At 45.4% G+C, this 26,873-nt stretch overlaps 1 protein-coding gene across 1 annotated transcript; it reads right to left on the minus strand.

The window, feature by feature from the left end:
* Positions 1–1,051: 1,051 nt before the first annotated feature.
* On the minus strand, positions 1,052–24,714 carry KCNK12 (potassium two pore domain channel subfamily K member 12). Its single transcript, XM_068186528.1, has 2 exons — positions 23,898–24,714; positions 1,052–7,345 (listed from the first exon to the last, which is right to left on the minus strand). Exons 1-2 carry the CDS (start codon positions 24,247–24,249, stop codon positions 6,450–6,452), a joined length of 1,248 nt encoding a protein of 415 aa, XP_068042629.1. The 5' UTR covers positions 24,250–24,714; the 3' UTR covers positions 1,052–6,449.
* Between the last annotated feature and the right edge of the window lie 2,159 nt (positions 24,715–26,873).

Raw genomic sequence — 26,873 nt, forward strand, 5'->3', positions numbered from 1 at the left:
AATAAGAAATTATACCCATTGAGAAAACCTGGCGTTTGATTTGCACATTGTCAGAAATAGTAGTAATTTTTTCATGTTGTTTATGTATGTTGTTACAAAAGCATTAATCTTGCATTGACTCACTGGCTTTAAAAAGTACTCTTACAGTCTGCAAAGTACAAAAGGAATATGGAGATTTTTTGTATTCCTTAGGTTTGAAAAAGCATCACCCACTGAAGGTCTGATCCTGAAAACACTTGGGATGTTGGGATGTTATACACTTTCAAACCCAGCTACATCCTCATGCCTAATCTGGGCTTGGGAGCTGGCTGGGACACACCTGGGTGTGGCATGGCCCTGGGACTAGGAGGACTCGGAGGCATGGCAATCTGCACCTCTGATACACCCAAAATACTGATCATCACTGTAAGGGACCGGCATGGCTGCTTTCCCAGTAAAAGCTGGGCAACTGACCTCCTAAAATCAGCTGAATGAAGATGCTGACTGCCTGTGGTCCCTTCTCCCACAGGAAAAGGTATTTCTCACAAAATACGTCTCTCCACCACGTTCCAGACGAGGTAGCTGAGCCCACGATGCCACAGGAGCTCCTTGGGGGGTGACAGTGTCACAGCGTCGTGTGACGAGGAATAAACGCACGAAGGGATGCCAAGCAAGTCTTTGGTTTTCTACTGGATTTGCTGGAGAACACTTCCAAGCTTCCCCCTTTCCCCACGCTTTTCACTCCTCAATAACAGCACACTTGCTGTGTTTTTTTCCCCCCATGCTAAATTGCCAGACTTTTTTGGGTAATCTGCAATGAACTGGATCTGTATTAACTCCCTTTTTTTCCCCAGGGAAGGATGGAACACAATACATTTGAAGGCTGCACATCTGCAGCCCCACTTCAAAGCTGAACCACACCACTCTGGATCCTTAGAGTTGAAAGTTAGGATTTGATCTTAGACCCCTTTATAGCCTATGCAAAATGTAGGGCAATTGCATTTTCTTTTTGAGGGTTTAAAGAGATAATTTAATTAAAGGGTGGACGTTACCCATTTAGCAATCAAGGGGAGAAAGAAAAAGGGTATGTGTATTTATTGGTAGCTGCATTCAGACTGTGGCCATGTAAGCTAAAGTAGTTTCTTTCCTTCAGTGCCATTGCTACAGGACACATTTATAATTCTTAATGAACCCCTTACTGTGTGTGTGCTAACATGCACAGCCTTTGTGTCAAAACTCAGTGGAACTGTCCATACTTTCCCTTATTTTCCACAATTTAGTGCTTCTCTCTTCCTAGCATTCATGAAAGCATAATTTGAGCTCAAATACGGACATGTTCACAAAAAAAAAAAAAATTAAAAATTGCATACTGGTTGTACAGTGTGCAATGCACCCTTCATTAGTTATTTTGTGTGAGTCAAGTAGTAATTTTTCCTAATTGGATTTGTTATGTAACACAGCATTTATTGTATTATTTAAATGTAACACTGCAGACGTGTGTTGGTTTGCAAAGGCACATTAGTAGTCCAATTAGAGCAGCAGCCATACCCGCAGATTTGCTAGGCTAGCAGTCAGCAAAGCATGATTTTGTTGAGATTAGCTCTGAACATTCACTGCAATGATTTGCCACTGAATATTTTTCAAGTTAAAGGCTAGAAAAATAGTAAAATGTGAGAATGGTTTCATTGCTACAGCTAATTTCTATATAGTCATAAATTCATCCCACACAGGCAATCAGGTTTATACTGAGCCCACATGCCTGGCTATATGACCTCCACTGCTGCTAAAGTCTTTCAGCAGCAAGGCATCACTGAAATATGGGTAAATGGTCACAGTAGACTCAAATTTTCACCCACATAAAGCTGGGGAGGAGAAAAGACTGAGGGCCAGGGCTGAAGCTGTGCTGGGACAGCAGCACTTCACCAACAGGGGCATTGCTGGGTAACCTGAGCATGGCACGGGGCACCCCCAGAGGGCTCTAGAGGGATTCCTGCCTTCCACCAGTAATTCTGGTTGCAATCGGAGCTGGTAACTGCCTAAAGAACCTTTGTATGCATCGCTGTGCAATGCTGCTTCTGCAGGGGGGCAAAGCGCAGCCTCGTCCCTCAGACACTGCCCTCCGCGGCTGGGACTGCTCTGAACATCTGCATGGTCTGAAGGATGTCCTCTGCACTGCAAGGAAATAAAAGAGCCATTTGAATTTTTTCAAAACGAGAACTGTGTTTGTGGATGGGAAGAAACCAATGAGAACCAGATGACATCTTGGTGTGACTCCAAACTTTGTCCAAGACACACACAGGGAAAAGAGACCCCGAGAGGTCAGTGTAGTGACTCGCCAAATGCTATAGGTTTCTCAAGAAATTATTCCTTGTGACTGCTCTGTGCTGACCTCCGGGGTTAAGAGAAGATGTCACTTGAATTTGGTCATTGTTGCTCATCAATTTTCACCTGAGTTTTAATTTTCATCTGCAAGGTATTGGTGCAGGTGCCAGGTGAACGGGTTTTCTCCTTTGTCCAAGCAGCTCACACCTGTGCCATTGCTGTTCTCACTAGGGGCCAGCTCACAGAGAAATCCTAATTCCTGCAGCCCAGAATGCTCTTCCCTGGGCTCAGGCAGAAGACCAGTCTGGGGGACAGGGTCTGAGCTCAGGTCTGTGCTGCCTGTAGGCTCATCAGGCAGCTGGGATGTCTTGGCCTGTGTCAGTGAAAAGTTACTACTGCTGTTCTACAGGGTGGTGCAGAGGGGGTTGTACCAGGGAAGATGAACTTTTAAAATCTAAGTCAACTGTATTCTTTCAAGGCTACCCATAATTAAAATAATAATAATAAAAAAATCAACCCATTTCAAGAATGTAATACAGCTCCCAAGTTACCTGAAAAGAAAGTGCAATCTAGTGCAGTGTGCTTTCAACTTTCCCACTCTGTTCCTCCCATTTCCTTCTGATTTCTTGTGCTTCAGTCTGTATCCAGGTATTGCTGGTATCTGCTTTGTCTGTGAAAATGAAATACCAGAAGGAATTGCACTTGGTGCAACTGGTGCGCGTTTGGGGGTTAATTCACCAATGGAGCAGGCTGCCCTGGGGAATCCGAGCTGGACCACGCACCATGAAAGAGGAGTTAGGTGCCCAAGCCTGGCAAGTTCAAAGAGGAGCTGTCATTAAAAAAAAAGCTGAAGGAAGAGCACAAGGGACTAGGAAGGACTGATCTCCAACCTCCTTTGTCCTCTTGGCTCATGTTCTCATGCACAAGGGTGATGGGTGCCCAGGTAGGGCTGGCTGGCTGAAGAGTAGAGATTTGGAGCTCGGTTTCCATGCATCCTTGAAAAATGCTTCTGCTACTGAATATGAGGGAACTGCAAGGCCACCCTTCAGCAGATGCTTCCCAGTGATACCCAGGTCAGTAACTGTGCTCTGACCCTCTTATAAACTGAGCTTTGCTGAGCCAGATGGGTTTGGGGATTTTTACAGGACTTAGATACGACCTGGCGGTCCCTGTGGTTGACTTATGTCAGCATCTGGGAACATGAGACCTGCAAGCAACAGGGCCACTGGGAAATAACTGGGCCTGCACCTCCTCTTGAGGCTAGAGACAAGCAGAATGGAGATTATCAAGGACCTTGGGTGAAAGTAAACATTAGATCTAAGTGAACAGAGAAGCAATCTGATGCCCAAATTCCTTGAGACGCACAGCTCTAGGAGCTGGTCCAACTTCCTCTGGAGCTAACAGGAACTGCAAAGGGTCCTGCAAAGGCACCCTTGTGACTGATGGTACCAGAAACACTTGGAAACATTTCAATCATGTTACGGCAGACTGCGTCTGCCTTTGCCTGGACTCAGAAAAAGTACAGAGGAGGTATGTACAATTTCATATTACTTCACTGTATTTGCCAGGCTGGAATAAGTAGTTTGAAAACAATTCACAAATTTACAGTTTAAAAAGGATCCTAATCATGGTTATAATATTTATCCTTTAAAACAACTCACTGAAGAAAAACCCCTTAATTTGCAAACTTGTTACCATAAAAATTAGAGTTCTTGAGCTCACAGAATGTTGATGCATTTGAGCATGTTTTTAAGAACAAAATAATATACAGGCAATTCTGCTGTGGCTTGGGGCCCTATCAGTTCAAATTCCTAAGTCCTCTGGGACAGAGCCTGTCTGCCCTGATTTATGTAATAGTTCTAATGAGTAACAGTCCCCATGATGACAAATGCACCAAGATAAAACCCTAAGAGAGGCTGGGCTGCAAAAAAAGAGCAGGGTCCCATTCACACTTTTAATAAACAAACACATAAATCATCCCAGTAAGAGATTTACGTGTGGGGCGTAATCCCAAAGGGAAATAACAAACTTTCATTCTTTTGGTTCCCTGCCTGTGCTGTTTCCCTTGCATCTCTGGAGGGCATCTGCCAGAACTCGGTCTTCCAGCAGTCAGAGCTTTTTCCAGACCGTGACCTGTCTCTGTACATCCTGCCTGAATTTATCCTTCAGTGGCCTTCAGAAGGAGCACCAAACACCCCCTCCTGCCTCCTTAAAGAGGAGGAGTGCACAGACAGGAAGGCACTTGGAGATATGGACCTTGAGGAGTCTCTCTACCACCAAGAAAGCTCCTGCCTCTTGAATGCAGCCCCTACCATACCACAGAATCTGAAGTGTGTCTGTGCCAGCTGGAAACACATTACAATCATCACTGCTTGTTTCTGGCCAAACGCATCTTGATAAAAGCTGTGACATTTACAGTGTGATACAGACCCATGTGTGATGGTTTATCTGCAGCTCTGATTCCTTTTCCTTAGGAAAAAAGATACATTCACCGCCTTAATTCAGCTGGCAGGCTCAGGTGTGCAAAACCTCAAATGTAAAGTTGGTTTTCCAAGGCTAAATTCCAAAACGTTTTGCACTGCCACAAATTTAAAAGAAAGCAAAAAGGATGGCTACTCCAAACCTATGCAAAACAAAGTAAATATAGTAAAATATCTATATAAAACTTCATGGAAATATTTTCAAACATTTCTAACATTCCTAGTTTTTGTTCATCAGCTTGTTCAGTTTATTCAGTGACCAGCCTACTACTCACGGTCTTGCCTACAATTTTCCAGTAAGTTTCCAAGAGAAGGCTTCTCAGAATACAAGCTTAAGTTTTGTTTCTTGCTTGGAATCAGCAGAAGCCTTTTTATTATCTTCACAGTGTAGCAGAGAGAATTTAGAGAACAGATCCAGAGCAGTGCATGTATTTTTGAAAGAGGTTTGCAGCAAATCCTCTGCATCCACTTATCATGCTAAACTACACAGTCTACACCAGGTTTGCTTTTGGCTCTTCAGTGGCTTGGGCTAGCACAAGTTAAATATGGCTTAAGATGGAAGCAGCAACAGCCAAAGGCAATTTATGACTTGGCATCAACATTTTGGGGGAAGCCAGCTTCTGGGGGAACTCCAAAGCAATGCTCTTCTGTACTCTTCTGTACAACCTGCACAGTCAGATTTGTGGGAAACAAGTACAGGGTTGGGGCCCTCAAAGAATTGCAAGGAGATGATCTGCATGAATCTCTGCAACAATACTGCAGAAGTAAAAGATGCAAATTTAGGACAACAGAGAGCCTACATTCATTTTAGTGACTTATTTCAATGAGAAAATAAGGAAGTAAGCATTTTTTGTGGTGATGCAAACATTTGACATCAGAGGTGCATACCAGCTTCTCTTGCATTTAATGTAGTCAGTTCTGAAGATGACAATTGCCTGTTTTCTGTTACTCAATAGGTAGGAACAGTTCTGCACACTTTAACACGGTCCTTGATAATCCCCTGACTTTTAAGAGTTAGGTGGCAGGTGGTCTTTCAGACAAGCCTGGCTAAACCCCATCATTTGTAGGAGGGGAGTTCAGCCCATTCCATCCTCTGCCACTGAAGTCAGTGGGATTATTGAAGTGAAGCACAGTCACCCTAAAGGTGGTGTGACAACAGTCACCTACGTGTATGTCATGCAGAGGCCTGCTACGAGGAATCGCCGAAGAGCATTGAGTACAAGGCTCAGGACCAGATCCAGACTTCAGCAAACTGGGAGATACTGGTTAGCCAAAACTTACCAACCCCGTGTGTGAATCTGGAGTGCAACTTGCCTGCTTTATGCCTTTAACATAGAGTTTGGGTTCAGGCACTGTTCTGAAGAAGAGTATGTTGGTTTTGACACCATCCAAGCCATGCACATCATCCCTCTGTAATTGCACCAGATTCTGCATCAAAGACATCCAAGTCTCATTTAAAACCCCCTTAGGGGAAAATGGTAACATAACGGTAAAGATCTCACTGCGTATTAGAGAAAACTTATAAAACCCCCAGAAAGTAAAATGCTGAACACCCAATGAATACCAAGGCTGTCTCTGAAATGTAAAACTTTCCAGTAGCTTACAGTGGTAATTCCACCCTAACCGCCATTTTATTTTTATTTAAGAAACAAAGGAATTCCAAAAACTCTACCTAGAATCACTTGTTTCTGCCAAGCGGTTGTTCATGATGGCCAGAGACCCCACCCCCGCAGAGAAACCGTTCTGTCTCGTATTGATACAGACATTCCTCGGGTAGCCGTTGGCCGTCTCGGACAACTGCTTCTGCAAAATGGCCAGCGAGACTTTACTGGACGCTGTGAGCTCCCTCATGGAGATCATCTCTCCAGAGAGCCTCCTGCCCTCGGTGTCGCTGTCGTACTGTCCGTCAGCGTCCATGGCGACGTTGTGGCGGCGCAAGCGGGCTCCTGGGGTGATGGCGTTGCGACGGCTGAGGCGGGTACTGGATTTATGGCACTTTGGGCAACATCTGCATTCGAATTTTTTCAACACCCAGTTCAAAATTTGTTTGATTACGATTGAGATGACATTAAAAAGGGAGTATATGCAACATACTCCCATTAATATAAACATGAAGTTCCCGAATCTGTATAATCCCTGATGTTGGTACACAGCGTTTTGGTTGCTTACCAAATCTCCAAAGCCGATGGTGCTGAAGGTGACAAAGCAATAATACAAGGAGTCAACGTAGTTCCATCCTTCCACTGCCGTGTACATGGCGGAGGCGCAGCAGGAAAGGGCAATAGCAAAAATTCCCAGGATCAGCATCACGTGGTAAACGGACGGCTTCCAGCCCACGAGGCTGCCCACCCCGGACACAGCTGGCCCCCTTCGGAAGTTGGGAGGTAGGAGACCACTTCTTCGCAGCTGTCTCTCGTAGCATGCCTTCATGATAAATGCCAGGAGGGAGATGATGCGCTCCAAGAAGAGGTTGAAGAAGAGGATAGTCCCGGCACACCCGAAAAGGCCATAAACGATGAGGAACACTTTTCCAGCCACGGTTGCTGGCGTGGTCATCCCAAAACCTACAGTGTGGAGATAATGGGCAACGTTAGTAACACAGGCTTTCGTGAGTAAGCTCATGATACATGTACCTTAACAAGGCTCCCATCTCACTGGACAAAAGCAGTGCTATCTCTAAGTCAGCTCAGGCCAACACGAAACCGAGTTTGGTAAAGAAGGAAGAAGGCACCAAAAGTTCAACAAGATGACTAAAACTCAAAAGTGAGAAAAGAAATCCTTGCAAGATGAAAGGATTATTATCTGTATTAACAGAGCAACACCACTCAAAATGCAGGTGGAAGACTCACTGAGCCCAAACCTTTTCAAGGTGGGATGAGGTGAAGAAGCCATTTCCCTGCTCCCACATGTGTCAGCCATCACGACCTGATGGAAAATTTGAGTTCTCTGTTCACAAGCTGTAACCCAGTGTAACATTTTTGTTATAGGGGTCTCATTATACTATTCCCACTGAGATGTAAGTTTTCAGGTTGTATAACAGGAGAAAAAAAACAAACCACCTTCCAAATATCAAATACTGTTTTAAAAATAACAGCACTTTTAAGTCTCTTCCAAATCCCAGCTGTGACTAGCCCACCTGGTATCATCACAGAGGGAAGGCGAAGCCATCAGGCCACAGAGCTGCCTGGCAGACTGGGGGCACTGGGAACTTGCAGATGGATAATTACAGCAGGGAATAACACTGCTGCACAGTTGAGCAGAAAAATCAGAGTATACAAACTCTGTGAAGATCCAGCAACAATATTAATTCAGCTCTTCTTCATATGAATTACTTATTGTAATATTACTTATTATTACGACATTACTCAATCACAAAGTTTTATAAGGAAACAGTAATGCCTTGTAGCTAACAGATGGTTAAATGTCAGCAAAAGTTAACTTAAATTTGCATGCAAATAAATACAGTAATTTTACTCCATGTTATTTGCTGATACCAGTTATCTTATGAAAAAGGTTACATACATTTCACATCCTATCTCAAGAAGATTCTTCTGAAACTCAGTTCTGCAGGTATTGTCTTTTTTCTGCTATTCTTCCCTGTAAAAACACTTGATGGCTCAGGCAAAAAACATATTGACAGGATTGAGGTGACTGCTTATGTCCCATGAATAAATAACCAGATCTAATCTAAATTAAAGCTATGTGAAAAAACCACATTCCAAAATTTTATTGCTGTATTGTTCCACCAAAATATCGAGCAAGTAACGTATTCAAGGAGGTAAATATCAACACCAGACTATATAAACAGAAGTTTGTGAAGGAAAAGCACAGAGCATAATGAAATCATTACACAGCATAATGAAATAATTAAATCCAGTTTATTACCTTGACACACCTTTATAAACAGCATCAGGATAATATTGTCTATATACAATGAGTTGAGATTGCTGCTTGAAATCTGTTGATCTACTTTTGCAATGGCTGAATTTTTCTGGCTAGTTTATCTATGCTCCCTTCCTACTTTGTTGATAGAGAATTTCCCATTGGTTGACAGAAGAATGTAAATGCTCATGACAAGTAAACTCACACGTATCTTTTCAGTGACATAAAGATGAATGAGGGAAGCAGTGGTCCTACTTTCACAACAGATTTGGCAGGCTCAGAAACAGCTGTGTGCCAGCAAGTCAGCCTACACTTCATAATCTGAGTAACCCGATCTAGTGAAGTGTCCCTGCCCACGTGAATAGATGACCTTTCAAGTCCCTTTCAACCCAAACCATTCTACGATTTTATGATCAAAAGCATCATTGTAAAAAGAGTATTTTCTGTAAAAGTCAGTGAAAAACTTGCACAGTATTGCCAGAAAATATTACCACAGAAGTCATTACATTTTGCTTTCTGGACATACTGTCTTCTCTCCATTTTGCAGTATTAACAAGACCACCTTTGAGCAGACCTCACAAAGCCTGCCATGGGCGCTGGGAAGTTCTCAGTTCCTTATCTGTGGGGTGGACCTGTTCTCTGGATTGGGCTGGCTGGTAGCAGGAATCCTCTCATTTAATGATGCACATCCAGAAGTGCCTGGTCCACTGAAGGAGCCAGGGAGCCTGTTGTGGTTGCCAGCTAGGGATACACAGCCAACTTGTTATGGAGAAGGCATCTGTTTGCCCGTGCCTTGTCAGCAAAGCACTTAAACATGTGCTTCACAGCAAGCATGTGAACATCACCATCAAAATAAATGGGTTTATTGTCACACATACGGCTAGACACATTTATTAATCAGGGAAAAAAAAAAGAGATAGCGACAGTTTGGATCGAGCTGTAAACGCGCTGAAGCCTTTTACTATTTTCTGGTCATCATTCAAGAGAGGTGATGAAGTTTTATATTTTTGATACTGTTTGTTTCATCAAGATTTTCTGAAGCAAAATGCTTCCAAAATTCCGTATGTAGTTAGGCAAGGTGAAAGGGCCCATCACAGCAATGAGAATGCTAAGGAATACATAAAACAGGCAAGAAATGAGGCTAGGCAAACACTGAATCATTTAGGTTGGAAAAGACCTTTAAGACCATTGAGTCCAACTGCTAGCCCAGCACTGCTAAGCCACCACTAAAACACATCCCTTAGGTCATCAGCTGGCTGAGGGACATCATGGGCTCTCCGTGCAGGGTCTTCCTCTGCCAGCGGTGTTTGTCCCTTGCTGTCACCCCAAGCACGAGGAGTTGCTCCTGGTATGTTCTGTACCTCACCTCTGAGCTCAGCCCCTGCCCAAGGGTAAGAACACAGTGATGCCTGGATGAAGCCAACTCATCCAGAACTGCCTATGCTTCCAACACAGTACAGGGAAAAAGCACAACAGGGCTTTGTGCTTTTCATGGCCCTGAGACATATTTTACAGGTGCCATGGGGTTGACTTTGTGTGGCTCAGATGCAATAGCTGAACCTCCCTCATGCCAATTCTGCCCCACCACCTCAGATACAAGCTCTAGGGCAGCATTAATTTCAGCTGGTTGATATTTCTTCTTTCCAAAGAGAGTTAGTAGAAATGAGCTGATAAAAACTCTCTTCAGCAGCCTCTCATGGTTAAGTGCTGGCATTTAATGAGACCCTCATCCTGACTTGCATAACAGGTTTGTGGTTACAATTCTGCTCATCTGGAGCTTTAAATTACTTAAGCTAGGGATGGATTCAAGAGGTAGAACAGATGGACAAACTTGTGACATATGCTTCCTGTTGCTCTTGCTTTCTTTTCTTTTACCCACTTTCTTATGAGTAAGAGATGGTTGATGCCAGAAGACAGAAAGGAATAGCAGCTTTAGTGCTTGTGAGCTCTTCTCTCAGTCAAATTACTTTGGCAGTTACCTTGTCTTACTACATTTTGAGATTAAAGGGGGTGACAGTTTTGCAGTAAAAAAAGTATTTACTCAGAGGTGCAATGACGTTTTGGTCACTTCAAAAACCGAACACAAGGAAGTCACAGGAAACAACACAAGAAAGGGCATAATGTGCCCCTGCCTCTTTCAGCCACCCCAGTTCTTCTTATAAGCCATAGGACTTCACTCACTGAGCAGGTCAGCACACTGCAGCAGTCATTTCAAATCCCAGAGTGAAAACTCTACTTAGATCATCAGAGTAGCATCACCTCTGTACCACTATACAACCATCATGTAGTTATATTTAAGGAAATCAAAAGAAACTAAAATGGTTGAAAGTAACTTTTTAAACAAATGGCTCCTTAGAGATAAACAACAACAAAGACAATTCTAACCAGAATGCCGCTTCCAGAAGGAAAGAAGTTCTTGCAACATAAAGGCTAAAAGACGGGAGTTACAGAACACAAACAGAGAAAAAAAGAGCTACCAATTTTCATGTTTTCCTGCTTCCTGTCTTTTTTGCACTTGCTTTACTTCATAGCTCTCCAAAAGTCCTGGCTGGTTTTGACTGACACATAAACCATACTATACACATATACATCCTAGTCTGAATCCCATGTTTGGGTTCTGGTGCTTCCTTCCACCCTTTCCCACCTGTTAGCATTTCATCATTATTTCCTCTGAGAATCATACCTGTACCTTTTACAACTGCCTCTCATTTATTCTCTAGCTCCTTACCACCTAACATCCAGAAACAGTTGCCTTGGATACAGGGTCACAGCTTGGAGCTGACAAAACTGCTGCACCCAGAGCTTTTACCCAAGGAGTGGGAATACGAGTCAGTTCTTCCAACTGGCTCTGTTTTTCCAGACTACAAATGAAAGACTTACTTTCCCTTTAACATCTTTCTCAACCTGCTTTACTAAAATACCCCACTCTGGGCTCAAACAGTAAATTATTTTAGAGCTTTTCTACTGCAAAGCCTTTAATTTAAAAGTTGCTGTAAAATCCCATTTGATCTTATTTAGATTACTATCTGCAAACACCTCCTGAACAGCAGTGGTCTGTCCAGCACTGTGTGAATTAAGAGCCCTTAAGCTGGACCATTAAGCTGCTATTTCTGAATAAATGAGATACAACTGCAGTTTTTAGGGCTGGCCTAACCTGTATCATACACAAGCTTGCAGTCCTTGGTGACTCATGTACCGGGGCAGATATTACATGGAGAAAAAACGGAGTGACCCCACAAATAAGGACCAATTTCCATAATCATTCTCTCTATCCATTCATCAAAGAAAGAGCACCATGACAAGCCTAATGAATGTAGTTAAAAACCACCCATGTCTCTGCTGGTGCTCCTTGTTTCATTTCCACCTGCGAAACACCAGTCAGGTGTTTGAGACAACTGCTACTCAAAAGGAGCCATGCTGGCAGAACAGAGCCAGGAGATGATTAATTGGACTTCAAGGACTTTCAAAGAGTTGCAGGTGACTATTACGGGCTTTCTACAGTACCAATTTTATTCTATTTACATACAACGGTGATCGGGTTATTGGCTATCCAAAGTGCTGTGATGCCTTAGAGATCAGTGAACACCAGAACCAATCACCCTTGGCATTTCTCCGCTGGCCATGCTTTAAACCACAGGCTAAAAGGTCATGGACACATATTCATTCCTCTTTGATGTATGCTGGTTTTAAAAAGAGTTAATAGAATTGTAAGAGGGGTGAGGAGGGTACCCCACAACCTAAGGAGAGGTTGCCATGTGTGAAACAGCCAGAGCAATGTATTTAGGGTGAAGGACATGCTGGACTGAGAGGAGGAAGGGTGAGGTTTCATCTCAGAAACCTCAACTGTTACCACCTTGATGGTGTCCAAGGCACTGGGGGTGATCCCAAGGAAACCTCAGGGAAGGAGAGAGGAACAACCTCCTCAAAACCTGGCTGCTCTTGAATGTTTAACTTCTCCTCGCAGCAGGTTTCCTAAGTGTGTTTTTCTAAGCTGAAACCTTCTAGTTGAGCTTTCCAAGAAAGATCTTCAATCTCTAGTGGGTACTCAGCAGGCACATTTGTCAGCTTAAGTGGCCTAACTTTTTTAAGTGTGAGTGATACATGGCCCTTAAAAAGATAAACACTGGGGCTTCAGCTTCACCACCAGCAGCAGTATTCCTGCCCTTTTCACTCAGCAGAAGCAGGCAAGCTGTTTTTCTCAGCTGTACTGCAAGTTGCCCTTTCTGTGTACAGCCTGCAAAGGAAGTGCACATCAAAGACCAACCGAACAAGTCCACCCTTGCTCACTACCACATGCCCTTATCCTGAAGACAAAACCCAATAAATACAGAAGGAGGTCTGCTGATGTTGCTTTGGCACAGAACCAAGCCAAGGAAGAAGCAGAAGTGTCTCTAAAGCAGTTTTATGGTTCCCTGGCTGGGGCCAGCTGCTCTTTACACGCTTTGTACAAGCAAATGGGGACTGACTTGTGCCAAGCCATCAGCGTTGCCAGCTGAGCAGCAGCTCTGGCCCAAGGTCTCGCTAAGCAGGCCCCCCTGAAGAGGGAATACATGGGGAGAGTCACAGGCTTGAGGCTCAAAATCTTTGGCAAGCTTATGTTCAGTTTTCTGGCTAATCCTACTGTGACAGAACATGGTTTTGAATGAGGGAGAGGGAGCCTCTCCTAAAAGGAGATGGTGGAGAATAAAGCTCAGAGAAGGATGAAAATCTGGAGCAGGAATCAAACTACACAGAGAAAAAGAAAGTCAAGACCTACAAACTGGCACTATTCTTGCTGAATTGACTGTAAAGGGATGGATGTGTCCTGTGGTGTGACAATCTCCCTTCTCTCCCATCATTAACATGATGTTCACAAACTTTCTTTCAATACTTAAGGTTTTATTGTTCTTATAAATAATATAATCTTCTTGTCTGCTAAACTCTTGGGGCCAGTCTATGGTTTACAGTTATAAAAATCAAGACTGAAATTATTTTCTTCATTTTATGCTGCCTTTCTTGGACAAATCTTCAGTGAGATGCTACTAAATGTCCTCCTGTTTTGTCAGTTTTCCTGGCCCCTTGGCACAGCCAAAGCACTCTAATGGCTTGTTAAAACAGAAAGAATACGGGCTAGTGTTGCCTAAATTAGTCCTAAACCACCTCACAAAGGAGGACTTCCAGAAAAAGGAGATGAGAGCAGGATGTTCCTTCCTTTGGTGGCAGCCTGTCTCCTTGTACATTGATCTAAAACTAGCCCAGAGCTGCTTCCTGTGGCTGCCTCCACACCTGATGATTGCAGGGTCCTGTCCCTGGCTTGTTTTCTTTTCTTATCCTAACAGCTGGGGAAAACCATTTTGCTATAATCTTCTCTGAAATGGTGGTGGTGTTAATAATGGAAAAATATATCCCACACGCTCCACAGTTGTTTGACCAAGTTCTATTACTGTGAAAAAAACCTCCCCTTTGCACTACTGTCCCATTAACAGCTGTCAGGGGGGGTACCAAACCCCTGCTCATAATCTGGGCTGTGTGAAGAAGCATCTGCCTTGGCTTACTGCACTGCCCAGAATCACCTAAACCACAGGGGATGCTGAAACCCCACCAGACACAGGAAACACCCCTGCATTTACAGTACCTGCTTCGAAAAATACACAGAAAACAAAAGCATGGTAACCAGGAAATACATGAAGCGTGGCTCTGTAACCATGGATATACATGACAGTGGAGTTCATGGACCCCAAGAATCACCAATTCCTTCTTACTCTTAAGATGTGTCCAGTATCTGAAGCCATACTCTGCCACCTCCCCTGACCTTCCTACAGTCTTCATGCAGCTGATGATTCTAGATGAATACTGTTCCAAAAGAAGGTTTCTGTTGCAATCATAATTTTTCATCCTCTAAAGCTGCTTCCATTCTTATTTCCCTATGTGTTTTTAAGAATGTTTTTTGTGCGGATGATTGTGTATCCAAGCAACACACTAACAGATAAAAGCTTATGTCCTATCATTTCAAGCATTAGGATTCACACATGCTTTTGCTGTTTATTGAAACGTGCAGTTGCATTTCAGATGTTTATGTACACCCAAGGTTGAGACTTTTTCTTTTTCTTCTGAACTCCAAGTGAAAAAGAATAATGGCATCCAAATTCTGTTATATTCTTGAGATGTTATTGGCTTCTAAAGAATACTTGCACATGTACTGTCACTTCGTTGCCAGTACATCTCACAATACTTCTCCTTTCAGGCTAAGAAACAGCATTATCTAGATTTCACAAGCGATCTTGGGTCTATGTCATATTTCCCTGCATAAGGAGTCTGATAGAGGAAGATGTCACTCGTGGGCTTTCTGAGCCTTACAGATGGCAAAGGCTGTTCAATGGTTATATTGTTGGCTTATCTTTTGACTGGATTAAACAACAGACTTGTGGCATATTTTTCTTCTGCCACTGGTGTTTGTGGAGGTAGGTGTTCACAGAACATCTGTTTCTTCATAGTTGTCTCAGCTATTCTGCTTTACAAAGAGTTTGGCTATAAAGATGTACCCAAGAGATAAAAAGGCCCTAAACATGAAAACATCCCTTCCACTGTTAGGCCTTTTTCTTGACTTTTTTTTTTTTAAATCTCTGTACAAACTTCCACAGCTAGAATTTAATGAAAAAAAAACTCTGATAAACCTACCTGGGCTTCTTAATGGTTTAAATATACCTTCATGGGTCTCTTACTTTAAAAAGTTTCAGCTGAAAGCAAAGAAGCAAATTCTCTCTCTTTTTGCTCAGGCAGCTCTTCCAATCCATTCATGAAAGCACAAAGATGTGATTTTAAGTTACTGTAACAGAAATCGAGGGTGACAGGACTGCTGAGTAACCAGTTATTTCCCATTTTCTACTTCTTCATTTAATTCCCCCTTCCTTAATATGCATTTCCCTTGACTATTTTTAAATTTAATGATACTGAACAACTCTGCCACACTACCAAGACAATTCTGAGCTTTTGATTTCATCTGAGATTTTCCTGGTCCTCGCAGCTCTGCCAGTAGCAGCTTTTGTAAACTAACAAGTCACCATATCAAACAGCTTGTTTCTGCCTCTCTCATGAAAACCACAACTTGGGTTTAAGACCTTTACACTGCCATCACTCCCTCCTATCTCCACTGGGCTTAAAGCAGACCTGACTGCATGCACATTGAGCACGAGTGACACTACGTTTTTTGTTTGACCTCAGGAGAGAAATATATTGCTTGCACAATCCCCAGACTGAGCAACAAGATGACAGAATATATAATGATGAATAATCAAAGGCATTTTATCTGGCTTTAACTGAAATTTACTGAATTAACCCCTCACTCAGCTCTTGCATGGACAAATTTCTTCAAGCTGCAGCTTCTGCCGAGATTAAATTTGCCTGTGTGAGATTTGAGAATGATTGGGAAACGTTTGGCCAATAATTTCTAAAGGGCAAGAAGCTCCAGCGGAACAAGCTCAGAAGGGTTAAAATCCAGTGTGGACTTGCTGTGGGGATACAACTGTTTTCAAGGTATTACTGCTTCTTTCGTGCACTTATTATGGAATTTTAAACACGAGCAATGGCAGTTCCTCACCCACAATAAGTAATCCCGTATGTTAACATCAAACAATTCAATTTCTTATCTTATTCCACTCCAAAGCTTTAATTACTTGTAAAGGCTGCTAATGCTTTGCCTTGTCTAATGCAATTAGAATTAATTTTCATTCTGCTTCTCATTTGATTCAAGAAAGATGGCACTGAAACCTTCCCATGTCTAGGTGTACCAGCCAGTGCCATCAACAGCCCCACTGCGCTCAGGGGGATGTATTTTATTCAGTAAGAACAAGTGCATTTGTTTTATAAACCTGGTGTGCCAATAAAGTACCTAAGGCAGGATTTCCTAAAGCTCTGCAGACTGGTCTGCTATTGACTTCAGCAGAAACAGGCTATTGAGGAGGTATTTTATTTGTTTGGACTGCTATGCAATTGCCCCTTAGATTATAATTCTGTTTGTTACTAGAGTGTTTCTATTCACAAAAGGTTTTTATTGTCACTTCAAACATTTATTGTGCTCAGGAGGACTTTCACATTTCAGATGTTCACCAACATGAACCCTAATTTTTGTCCTTAAACATCTTTTCCCAAAATGCCCTGAGATATGCACTTGGTGCTGACACACTACAAAAACTGTCTCTTTTGATATAGATAAGCAAGATCATGGCCAAAGGCTATGTTTCCAATAATATCAAGCTGTTTCAGTCTAAAAAAAAATGCATATGAAATGTTTTGAGCTGTTTTTCTGTTGCTCTAACCCTGATGCTACTATGGCAAGAGGCAAAATTCTCTTTGACTTAACAGCTTCAGAGATAAGGTAATCCTGCATTCATTAAAATGAAGAAGTGACATCTTATTTTCCAGCACACCACCAGCAGTAGGTAAAGTTACATGAAGTTAATTGTCAACAGAACCACCCTGTAATTGTTTTCCTCTTCTCTCCACAATGAAGAGCAATTAAAGCCTGCATAAAAACAAGACAGTGTGCTGGCAAAGACGACCCCGTGGTACAAGTGAGAAAAAATTATGACGTGCCTATGATCTGTGTCAAACTGAAGACAATCAGAGAAGGAGGAAACGAACTGAAAAAGAAATGAGGGTCAATAGCAGGATTAACACTAGGGAAAGGGGGTGAGGGTGATGAGGAACAGAGAGAAACTGTAAAGCGTTACTCCTGACTTCTTTGGTAGTCCTTAACATGAAAGGCTGTAAAGACAGTAAACAAATATTTGAAAGTTAATCAGGCAGACAAATCACCAGTAGAGAAGGGCATACTAACTGGAGGAAGGCAGGAGAAGCTGGAGAAGTTCAGGCTGGGAAAGGCAGGTGAGCAGGCAGCAGCAGATAAGCACCATGAGAAGGAAAGGGGGAATATCCCCTGGAGAACAACGTGGGGGGAAGGCTCCAGGGACTGGCAGGGCTCCATGGGAACACAGGCCATAGCGTTTCAAGCAGGATTTGGCTTTATGAGCCTGCGGCAAACAGAGCCGCTGATAAGCCCAGTAATTATGATCCCTCACAGCTATCACAGGCACCATCCCTGGTTCACAGGGAGGTTGCTTGGTAATACAGACGGACTGGCTGGAGCCACACGTGGAGGAGAGCTGTCCAAGGGGTGCTTTGGCACACCAGGGTCTGGTCTGCAACCACATCTACCAGCTCTTGTGAATGCACAGGGAACTAAAGTAGAGGAATGAGCAGGACTGTCACCAAAGACCAGATGGAATGCTCTGCTAAGCAGGAGGTACATGCTCACTAGGCAGACATTGCTCCTTCAATGACCCAAGCTAGAGGGACCTTGAAGGCTGCAAAAAGGGAGAATCCATGATTACAAACTCCAGCTGGTCTTTGTTTAGAACCAGAACCAGCACCTCGTAACAGAGTATAAAATCTCCCCTAACTTCTGAGATGCTGGACCATATCTCACATAAAGCTGGGCAAAATTTGGTTTTTGGATGACTGCTCCACAAAGCTGTGGTGCTTGACATTTAATTTGGAGACCCCACATTTTAGTGCTCCAGCATCTCAAACTCCACAGCCATGGCAAAAACAAGTGCAATTTGTTTGACTTCTCCATCACTTACTGATGTTAATGTTTTGAAACATTTAGCTAGGGGTTAATATTAAAGAAACATCTGAAACGTTGAGATAACTAATCTGAACTGAAACACTCTAGTGCATCAAATGCTCAGTTCAGATGACCAAAGCACAGTGAAAGCTTAATTTTCTGTGGCTGGCATAACCCTACAGGGGCAGGCAAATCCTAAGAAGCACTGAAATTAAAATAATATTTTTCTTTTTTTTTTTTTTTTAATTTTAGAGAAGGTTTTATTTCAAGTATTTGGGTTCCTCCCTCCTGCCTTCTGGAATAAAATCCCAACAAATTTAGGATCAAAATTATTTAATCATGACCCTTCAGTGGGGACTCCTCAAGTCACCTGTGTAATTACATGGACGTATTCCAAGTAAAGCTTTATGTTGTTGCTCTCAACTACAAGAAAGCAAGCTGTGATTTAGATTACTTTTCTGCTTGGAGCACCCAACCTATGCCCACACACTTGGGAAATTCCTATCAGTGGTACCCAAAGAAGTTAATACTCCCATGCAGCTTCGGCAAGCAGAAAACATTGCTATGGTGACAGTACTTCATCTGAGGAAAATCAGTGTAGGATCAGAACTCTCCACAGAAATATGCTGACCATTGACCTGCTGCCCTCTGAGCCTCCCGCTCTCTGCTCTTTATCGAGATTATCCAAGTGAGAAAATAACTCTCAGAAATCCACCGGCACACTGATCAATCAGATCTGCCTGAAACACCCTCTCATTCTGCCTGCAGCTTGTGTATAGGATGGCAAAGACAAATAACCTGACACTGCAGCTTAGTAACACTGCTGGCTCCTCCAGCTGCTTTCTCATTCAGTTTTGTTTGATTATTTCTTAACTTTAAGAAGGTCAAATCTGGAGGCTATGCCCCCCCCTAATCTGAAACCTCTGCCAAAACTGCCTGTACAAGCCCCAGAGAACTGCAGAGCCCTGAGGAGGTAACACTGCTGCTCATCAGGTGCATACCCTGGGTTGGCTGTGGCCTTTGGGTTGGGTTGGCCCCATAGACAGCGAGGTTGCATTCAGGGAGAGCAGAGAGCCAGAACCTCCTGTGGCTGCAGCTCTAATTCGCATCCTGGAATACAACAATGAAGAAGATGGGACAAATATACTTGCCCCTTGAACCTCCAGACCATCTTGGTTATTTGTGGGATTTCTCACCAAATTATCCTCTGCAGTGCCTGCTCTCACAGGCTCACGCCCTGGCTCCTGGCTGTCCAACATCTCACCTGTGCTTACTGAGCTGTCCAAATGTGCTTTGCACATCAGTTCCACGAGGTGATCACCTCCAGAACATATGGACCGACAGATATTCTCACAAGACCATGATACAGAGCCAGAGGGTATTTTAGAAGTGAGTGGTTATGGTGCTTAGGTTGTGGAGCACAAGCAGAAATGCTGTGCTGGGTATGCTGGTCCCTACAGAGGAGCCAGAGAGAAGAAGGTCTGACCCAGCCGACATCCTAAGCAAGGAGAAAACAGCTGCCAGAGCCAGTGAGATGGCAGAAAACACAGAATGCTGTGTCTCTTACTTAAAAGCAGAGGATGCCCCCATCCCTTTGGGTGGAGTTGTCAGACCACAGGAATATTGAGTCATTTAACAGGTTACCTCAGGGATAAGGCAAGTATGAATAGTCCTGCTCACTCCTACACTCCTGTTGTTGTGTCCCCAACACCTGTAACCCCTGCACAGCTGTACAGAGAGACGATCCCTGCTTCTTTTCTTCCCGGGGCACTTCTCAAGCACACATAACCCAGACATGTTCCATCCCAAAATCATCTGCCCACAGTAAAGGTGCTATAGAAATATTTTATTAAAAAAAAAAACCCTTTTATATGTTGGAGTACTTCACTTGACCTCATTTTTTAATGCCTGGTATGGATTTCTATAAATCAGTTCTATCACTTGATTTTTGAAACATGTACTTACACATAAGAAGCTTAGAATCCAATTTAAATGGGTCTGTGTTTCAAAATGTTTTACTATACAGGCACCTAAGATATATTCTAACCCTTAAGAGAGGAAAATAATCTGGGTACAAAGTCTAGACTCATGTACTGAGTCAGAAATCCAGATCTTCAGGCATTCCAGAGTTGCCTGGTGTGCCTGGCAGAATAGACCTCTGCTACCAGAATATGGGGAAAGATAGGACTGATTATGCCTGCATCTGTAACATTTTGCCAGGAAGAAATCTGGTCTGAGTTATACTTTTGCTTTCAGTCTTTAACAAAGTGTTGGGTACTATAGGTGGTTTGCATTCGGGGAGGGAAGGAAAAAATCTCAACTGAAAACCAAAGTTTACAGTCAGTTAGACCAAAGAATCAAGAGTGAATTTCACCAAGCTGCTCCTTAAAGAAATCAGAATAATAATAATTGCCTAGAAACCCAGTTCCTTTTGGAGTGCAAAATGATGACTGAATAATAGATGGTGTAGTCTGACAGCAAGGAATCAGAAATCAGACTGAAGGATTTTCTTACGTAGCTCTGAAAATCCTGAAAAGTCTAATGAAAACAGACTGAAAACTTCATTATTTAAGCACAAACAATACAGTAATAAAAACTGAATGCCCAGAGTGCTATCAAGAGGGTGTTTTATGGACTGTAAGCCACACACTTTGTGGGCTATTCAGGAAAATGCTTTAAAATTAGAATTTCAACTCTCACTTCTTAAAGACCCCATTAACATATTTCTCACCCAGACTGTTTGATTGTGTCCCTGAGGATTTAGGGAAGTGCAGAACTGCAGCCAAGGAGACACCTAAGGGAGCTTGGCTCTGCAAAGGGCCTGCTCAAGGAGCATGGATGGAACAGTCCTCTCCCAGCCTGGCTACTCCAAACCCTTGTGCTCACAGAAGGATGAAGAACTGGAGTCTTTCTCAGCTCAGCTCACACAAACTCCAGGAGGACTTGCAGCCCTGTCCCTGGATGACTGTATTCCAATGCCTACATGTGAAAGATTTAGTAGTTTTATTAAAACTGTTGAGAACAGAGCGAGGGCTTGAAAAGACATAGCGAGATTCCTGCGAGCTGGAATCCTCTACAGATGAGAAGCTGAGTAACCTGTGGGTGATTTACCCTTGAGAGACACTGAGTATACTTGCTGTTTGTTAAGCAGTGAGTAAGGAAGCTTTCCACCACCTCGCTAGGAGAGTGGTGTGTTTAGCTGGAGCAATAAAGTTGCTTTGACACAAGCAACTGATGAAGCTGTTGAGGAAGGAAAGCTGTTTTGACTCTGCATGTCTGGTAGTTCCTGGCAAGGCTGGGAAGAAACAGCATTCTTGTCAATTAAGCATGACATGAAAGCAAATCAAATTGCTCAGAGCCAGGGTAACATGGTGTGTGAGCTGACAGAGCAATCAAAGGAAGTCCAGGTGGGCAGGTACATAAATGAGCTGGCTGGGAGGGAAAAAAATTGGACCTTGAAAGAACGGCTTTGGAACTGCTCACCCAGGTGACACCTTGCTGCCCTGCCATTTGGTTTCTCCTGTGCTGGGACCACGAGCCAGACAGCTTTGTGCACGTTTAACTAAGAGCACAGCGTTGTGTTTTAGTGGAACAACTAGTTAATTCATTGGGGTTTTTTTGCTTTGGCTGGGCGGAACTGCCAAAAATAACCAAATACAAGTGTGGGGTGGAAGAAACCCTGCTGCAGCTGAGCTCTTCGTGGGCTTTGCCTCTACAAGCTGCAGCAGTTCCTCTTCATCCGCAGGAGCTGTACATGTAGCTGGTGAAAGCCATGCCCGGATGGAGCACAGCAGCCTCGGGATGCTGGGATTCCAGCAGACACCGCTCCTGCCAGGCTGAGCAGTTTGGCACCCCCAGCACAGCAGCTCTGCCACGGCCTTTGCTGTGCCCGCAGGCACAACTCAGCCTGCATCTCCTCACTCAGAGCAAAGCCTTGCTCTACGCTCTCTGAACTCACACCAAGTACTCTAAGCAATCCAGGAGTAAGCGCTGGCAGGGAGCATTCCAAGAGAAGGTGGGACTTGGGGAACACATGTCAGAATCCAGCCTTTGCTGCACATCACAAAAAAACCCTTCAGCCTCCACCTCGCATGTGAGATGTGACATTACTGACTCTAAGGAGAAAGCACTGCCCTTGGTTGGTGCTACAGGAGTAGGAGAAACACAACTCATGGCTCTGCCATTTACACCTCTCAGGACCCAGCAAAACCCCCTGCTCAGTTCCTCAGTCCCTCTGCCCAGGTACAAATGACTGCAGGTGGGGCAATGAACTGGAGATGGAAACAAATGCAAAGTAAGAGGAAACATTTTACATTTCAATAACCTCAGAGAGGAGAAGCCAGAGTTGGCAGGGAAGCAATGCGTTTACACATCACCTGAAGATTTCTGTTTCTCACAGCAGGTGTAATGAAAGAGTGGGTTAGTTAAAACATTGGCTTCTTTTGTTCACTCATTCTGATCAGTCAAAATTATCTCTTTAAAATATACGTTCCTGTGATGAAGAAAGCTTAATGCTTAATTAAAACGGTGTTTTAATGACTGGGCTACCAAATGTAATTGCAAAGCAAAAGTTAAGTGGATTCTTCAATACAAAAAGTAACAATACCTGACAACACTGCCGTACTCACCATCACGACTCCATTATACGGATTAGTCATTATTGATAAAACATTTTCCATACCTAATGAATGTAAATGCAATAATGAGCTGTGAGTTTCTTCCTCTACAATAAAGGGAAAACACGACATTTCTGCTCAGAAGACACCTGGCTTCTTACAGAACTTATAAACTGGCAGAGTTAAGACCGCTAAGATCTTGTATTCGGGGACAGGGTTTCTCAAGCACTAGTCCAAGAGCAGCAGATAGCCACAGAGTTAAAAAAAAAAAATCCTCCCACCAAAACTCATCGTTTGCTCTACAAAGTGCTGCTCTTCCTAAACATCTATGGGACAGGAAAAACTGCAGCCGGCTGCAGCGATACGCTGAGAACATTGTATTGTGCTACTGCTGGAAGACGCGACTTCGTGTGCCTCGCGTCTTTCAACACGCACACATCCTAACTTTGCCAGCAGTTAAAGCCGGTACCAAGTTGAGCGGCCAGGCGCGGCGAAAGCCTGGCTCTCGTTCAGCATCTCCATCAGCCCGCTACTGCCGGCCCCCGCGCCGCCTCTCCCGGTACCGAGCCGTTCTCCCGGCGGGCGCATCCCGGCGCAGGCAGCGCTACACGGGCAGCCGCCAGCCCCGTTCGCTCCTCCGGGCCGGCAGAATGAAGAAGCCCAGCCGCCGGCAGCAGAAGTTTGCTGGGGAGGGACGGGGCTCCCGCTCCCGCAGCCGCGACGGCCGGCGCTCCTGCGAACCCGGGGAAGCCGGAGCGCCGCGGGGCGGGAGCAGCGCCGGTCCCCGGCTCCGTGCAGCGGGAGCGGAGGGGTTGGGGCGGCGGTGGGACCGCGACTCCCGGGACGGGAGGTCAGCGGGGACAGAGCGACCCGGACGCGCTGCGAAGCCCCCGTTGCCACAGCAACGCGGCGGCGCCTCTCCCCAAACTTTGGTCGCTATAACGACGGGGCCGGGGCCGCGGCATCCCTCGGACGGGCGGGTCCGCTCCGCGGGGCCGTCGGGGCGGCGCTCACCTATGGTGGAGACGACGGTGCCCACGAAGTAGAAGGCGCCGGGGAAGTCCCAGCGGGGCCGCAGGGCGTCGACCCGGATGCCCGCGGCCATGGCCGCCTCGTAGCTCCGCAGGAAGGCGCGCAGCTCCGGCAGGCTGATGTTGAAGATGCGGCTGAAGTTGTGGAGGGTCCGGTTCCAGCGCAGCTGCGCCGCCGCCTCCGACGGGCTCTCGAGGGCCGAGAAGACGGTGGCGCCGGCGCTCAGGTACGCCGCGATGAGGGCGGCCAGCAGCAGGAACCGCCCGTTGTCCTCGTTGAGGGGCGCCAGGCGCCGCCGGCGGCAGGAGCCCACCGCCCCCCGCGGGGGCATCATCCGGTGCGCGGCGCGGCGGGCGCGGCGGGCGGCGGGCGGCCCCCGGCGGGGGGCGCGGGCATGGGGCGGCGCTGCGCGGAGCCCGGCGCGGCGGCGGCGGCGGCGGCGGCTTCGCTGCAGGGGCCGCGGCTCTGAGTCATCCCCCGGCGGGGCTGCCCGCCCGCCTGGCGACGGCGGCGCCCCGGGGCCGTTGGCTTCGCCCGCCCGCCCTCGGCCCCGGGGCCGCGGGCTGCTGCGGCGCGGGCTGGGCGGCGCGCACCGGCCGGCTCGCTCTGGCCATGCGGGGCGGCGGCGGCGGCGGCGGCCCCGCCGCGGGGGAGACGCCGCGGGGAGGCGGAGGCGGAGGCTCCGCGCGGCGCCCGGTCGACGGCGGGCGGAGGGCGGGAGCGTGCGGCGCGTCCCCCGGGGAGCCGCATCCCCGGCGGGGAGGCTCCCGCAGCCCCGCCGCCGCCGCCCGCCCCGGCCGGGCCGCTGGAGCCGCCGCTGCCGCGCCCCCGGGGGGCCGCAGCGCCCGGCCCGGGGGAGGATGGGCGGGACGGGGCCGCCTTGCCCTGCCCTGCCCTGCCCAGCCCAGCCCAGCCCAGCCCAGCCCTGCCCTGCCCAGCCCAGCCCTGCCCTGCCCTGCCCTGCCCAGCCCTGCCCAGCCCAGCCCAGCCCAGCCCAGCCCTGCCCAGCCCAGCCCAGCCCAGCCCAGCCCTGCCCAGCCCTGCCCTGCCCTGCCCTGCCCAGCCCAGCCCTGCCCGGCGCTCCCCTCCGCTCCCCGCCGCTCCCCACTTCTCCGCTCCCACCGCGGCACCGGCCGGGCGCGGGGGACGCGGAGAAGGCGCTGGTCCCTCGCCGTGTGTGGGATGCGCCCTGGCCGCTGCGGGGGTGGTTTGGCTTCTAAAGCTTTCCTCTACGCCCGCTGCCAAGAGGGTGTTTTTGAGGGAGTTGGTGGTGGCCGGTGGACTGGTAATTACTTAATTTCAGCCATTTCTAGATGAGCGATTCGTTGTTTCTGATCTGACTCCACAGAGATAGACCCAAGAAAATGATACATTTTGGGTTGGGTGCCAAATGCTCATTTAATCTTAGCTAGTGTTTGAAAAGTGATTTTTTTCCCCCTAAGATCTTGGATTCTGTCTTTGCTGTTTGCCTTGGAACAAACACTATAGCCTTTCTTATCTGTTATGCTGCAGTAAGAACTGCAGTTCTTTTCTGGGAGATTTGAAGTAAATAATTACATTCATATTTTTAAAATAAAAAGAGAATTCTCACTGATAAAGTATTGCAAAGAGAATGGGAGTGATGCCAGTTCTGCAAACGTATGTGTAGGGGTTGATAACACGTGTAGGAAAGATCTGAGCTCGGAGGAGGAAATTCTCCCCACAATTTACAGTTGCCAGTGTTAGTCTCTCTGGGATGGGAGTTTGTCCCCTGGTTTATGTTTTTTTTTTTAGCCTAGGTTCTATTGGTTCTACTTTTTCTGCCTTTTTTCTTTTCTTTTTTTTTCTTTTTTTTTTTTTTTTTTTGTCCACAGGAAAATATTTCCTGCCTCTTGATTACTACATGATGTCTTTTAGCAAAGGGCTATTTGCCATCACTAGAACCTCTCCATAGCTTCACACATCTATTTCTCATTTTGGATCGGAGAGATTTTGCTTTGCCATGGGATTTCACATTATTGGCAGTTATCTCTTGGCCACATCCGTAGCAGGAGAACTTCCTCCCTTTCTAACAGACTGTTCGTACTTGCCAGGTGAAGAAAATGGCTTGGGTTTATACCTCTGCTTCCTAGGAACAGAGTACTCTAATCAAAGTATCATGTTTCGATAGCCACTGACATGTCTAAATTTTGGGGTTTTGCCATTACTGCTTTTGTGCTAAAGCATTTTGCTCAGTAGAGGTGAAAGTGTCTAGAAGTATCAAAGAAGATTTCCAATTGTGCTCAGAGCGACCAATACTGCATGCAACCCTTAAGAAAAAAAAGTGGCTCCTATTTCAAAGTGTCAGTTGTGTCCCATTATAAATACTAAAACTGAATAAAATGAAAAAAAAAATTAAACCAATAAATCACAAACCCAATAGCTGGGGAAAGCAATAGCAGATCTCAAGGACACAAGAAGCAGAAAAACACAGGGAAAGTATATCAGACCTAATCAAAAGACCATTGAAATGAGTGGAAAGTCTCCCATGGATGGTCAAGGGATTAATAGGTCAGAAATGAGCCATTTAGTGCCAATGACTATAGCTGGAAATAATTTCCACTGTGGTAATCCAGGAATGATTACACTGTGTCAGATGATGTAAAACTAAGCTCATTTACCTGAATTTGCAGGGATTTTGTTGCTGCAGATGGGTATCACTAGATTCCTGGTGCTGTTGTGTTTGCAGGGGAAGTTTTGTTTGTTCTGGTTTTTTTTTTTTTTTTTTTCGTTTGGTTTGTTTTTTTTTTTGTTTAGATTTTGGTTTTTCTTTTGGTTTTGTTTTGTTTGTTTGATTGTTTTTGTTGCTGTTTTTCACTTTCCTTTTGGGAACATTATAAAATGAGGGTTCTGTTCTCTGGAGTCCTCAGCAATTTCACCTACTGTGAGAGGCCCCTGGTGATTTTAGTGAGAAGCCAGTTAGCAAAGTTTGTGTAACTC

This window comes from Anomalospiza imberbis, chromosome 3, assembly GCF_031753505.1.
Source record: "Anomalospiza imberbis isolate Cuckoo-Finch-1a 21T00152 chromosome 3, ASM3175350v1, whole genome shotgun sequence".
Taxonomy (NCBI): Eukaryota; Metazoa; Chordata; class Aves; order Passeriformes; family Viduidae; genus Anomalospiza; species Anomalospiza imberbis.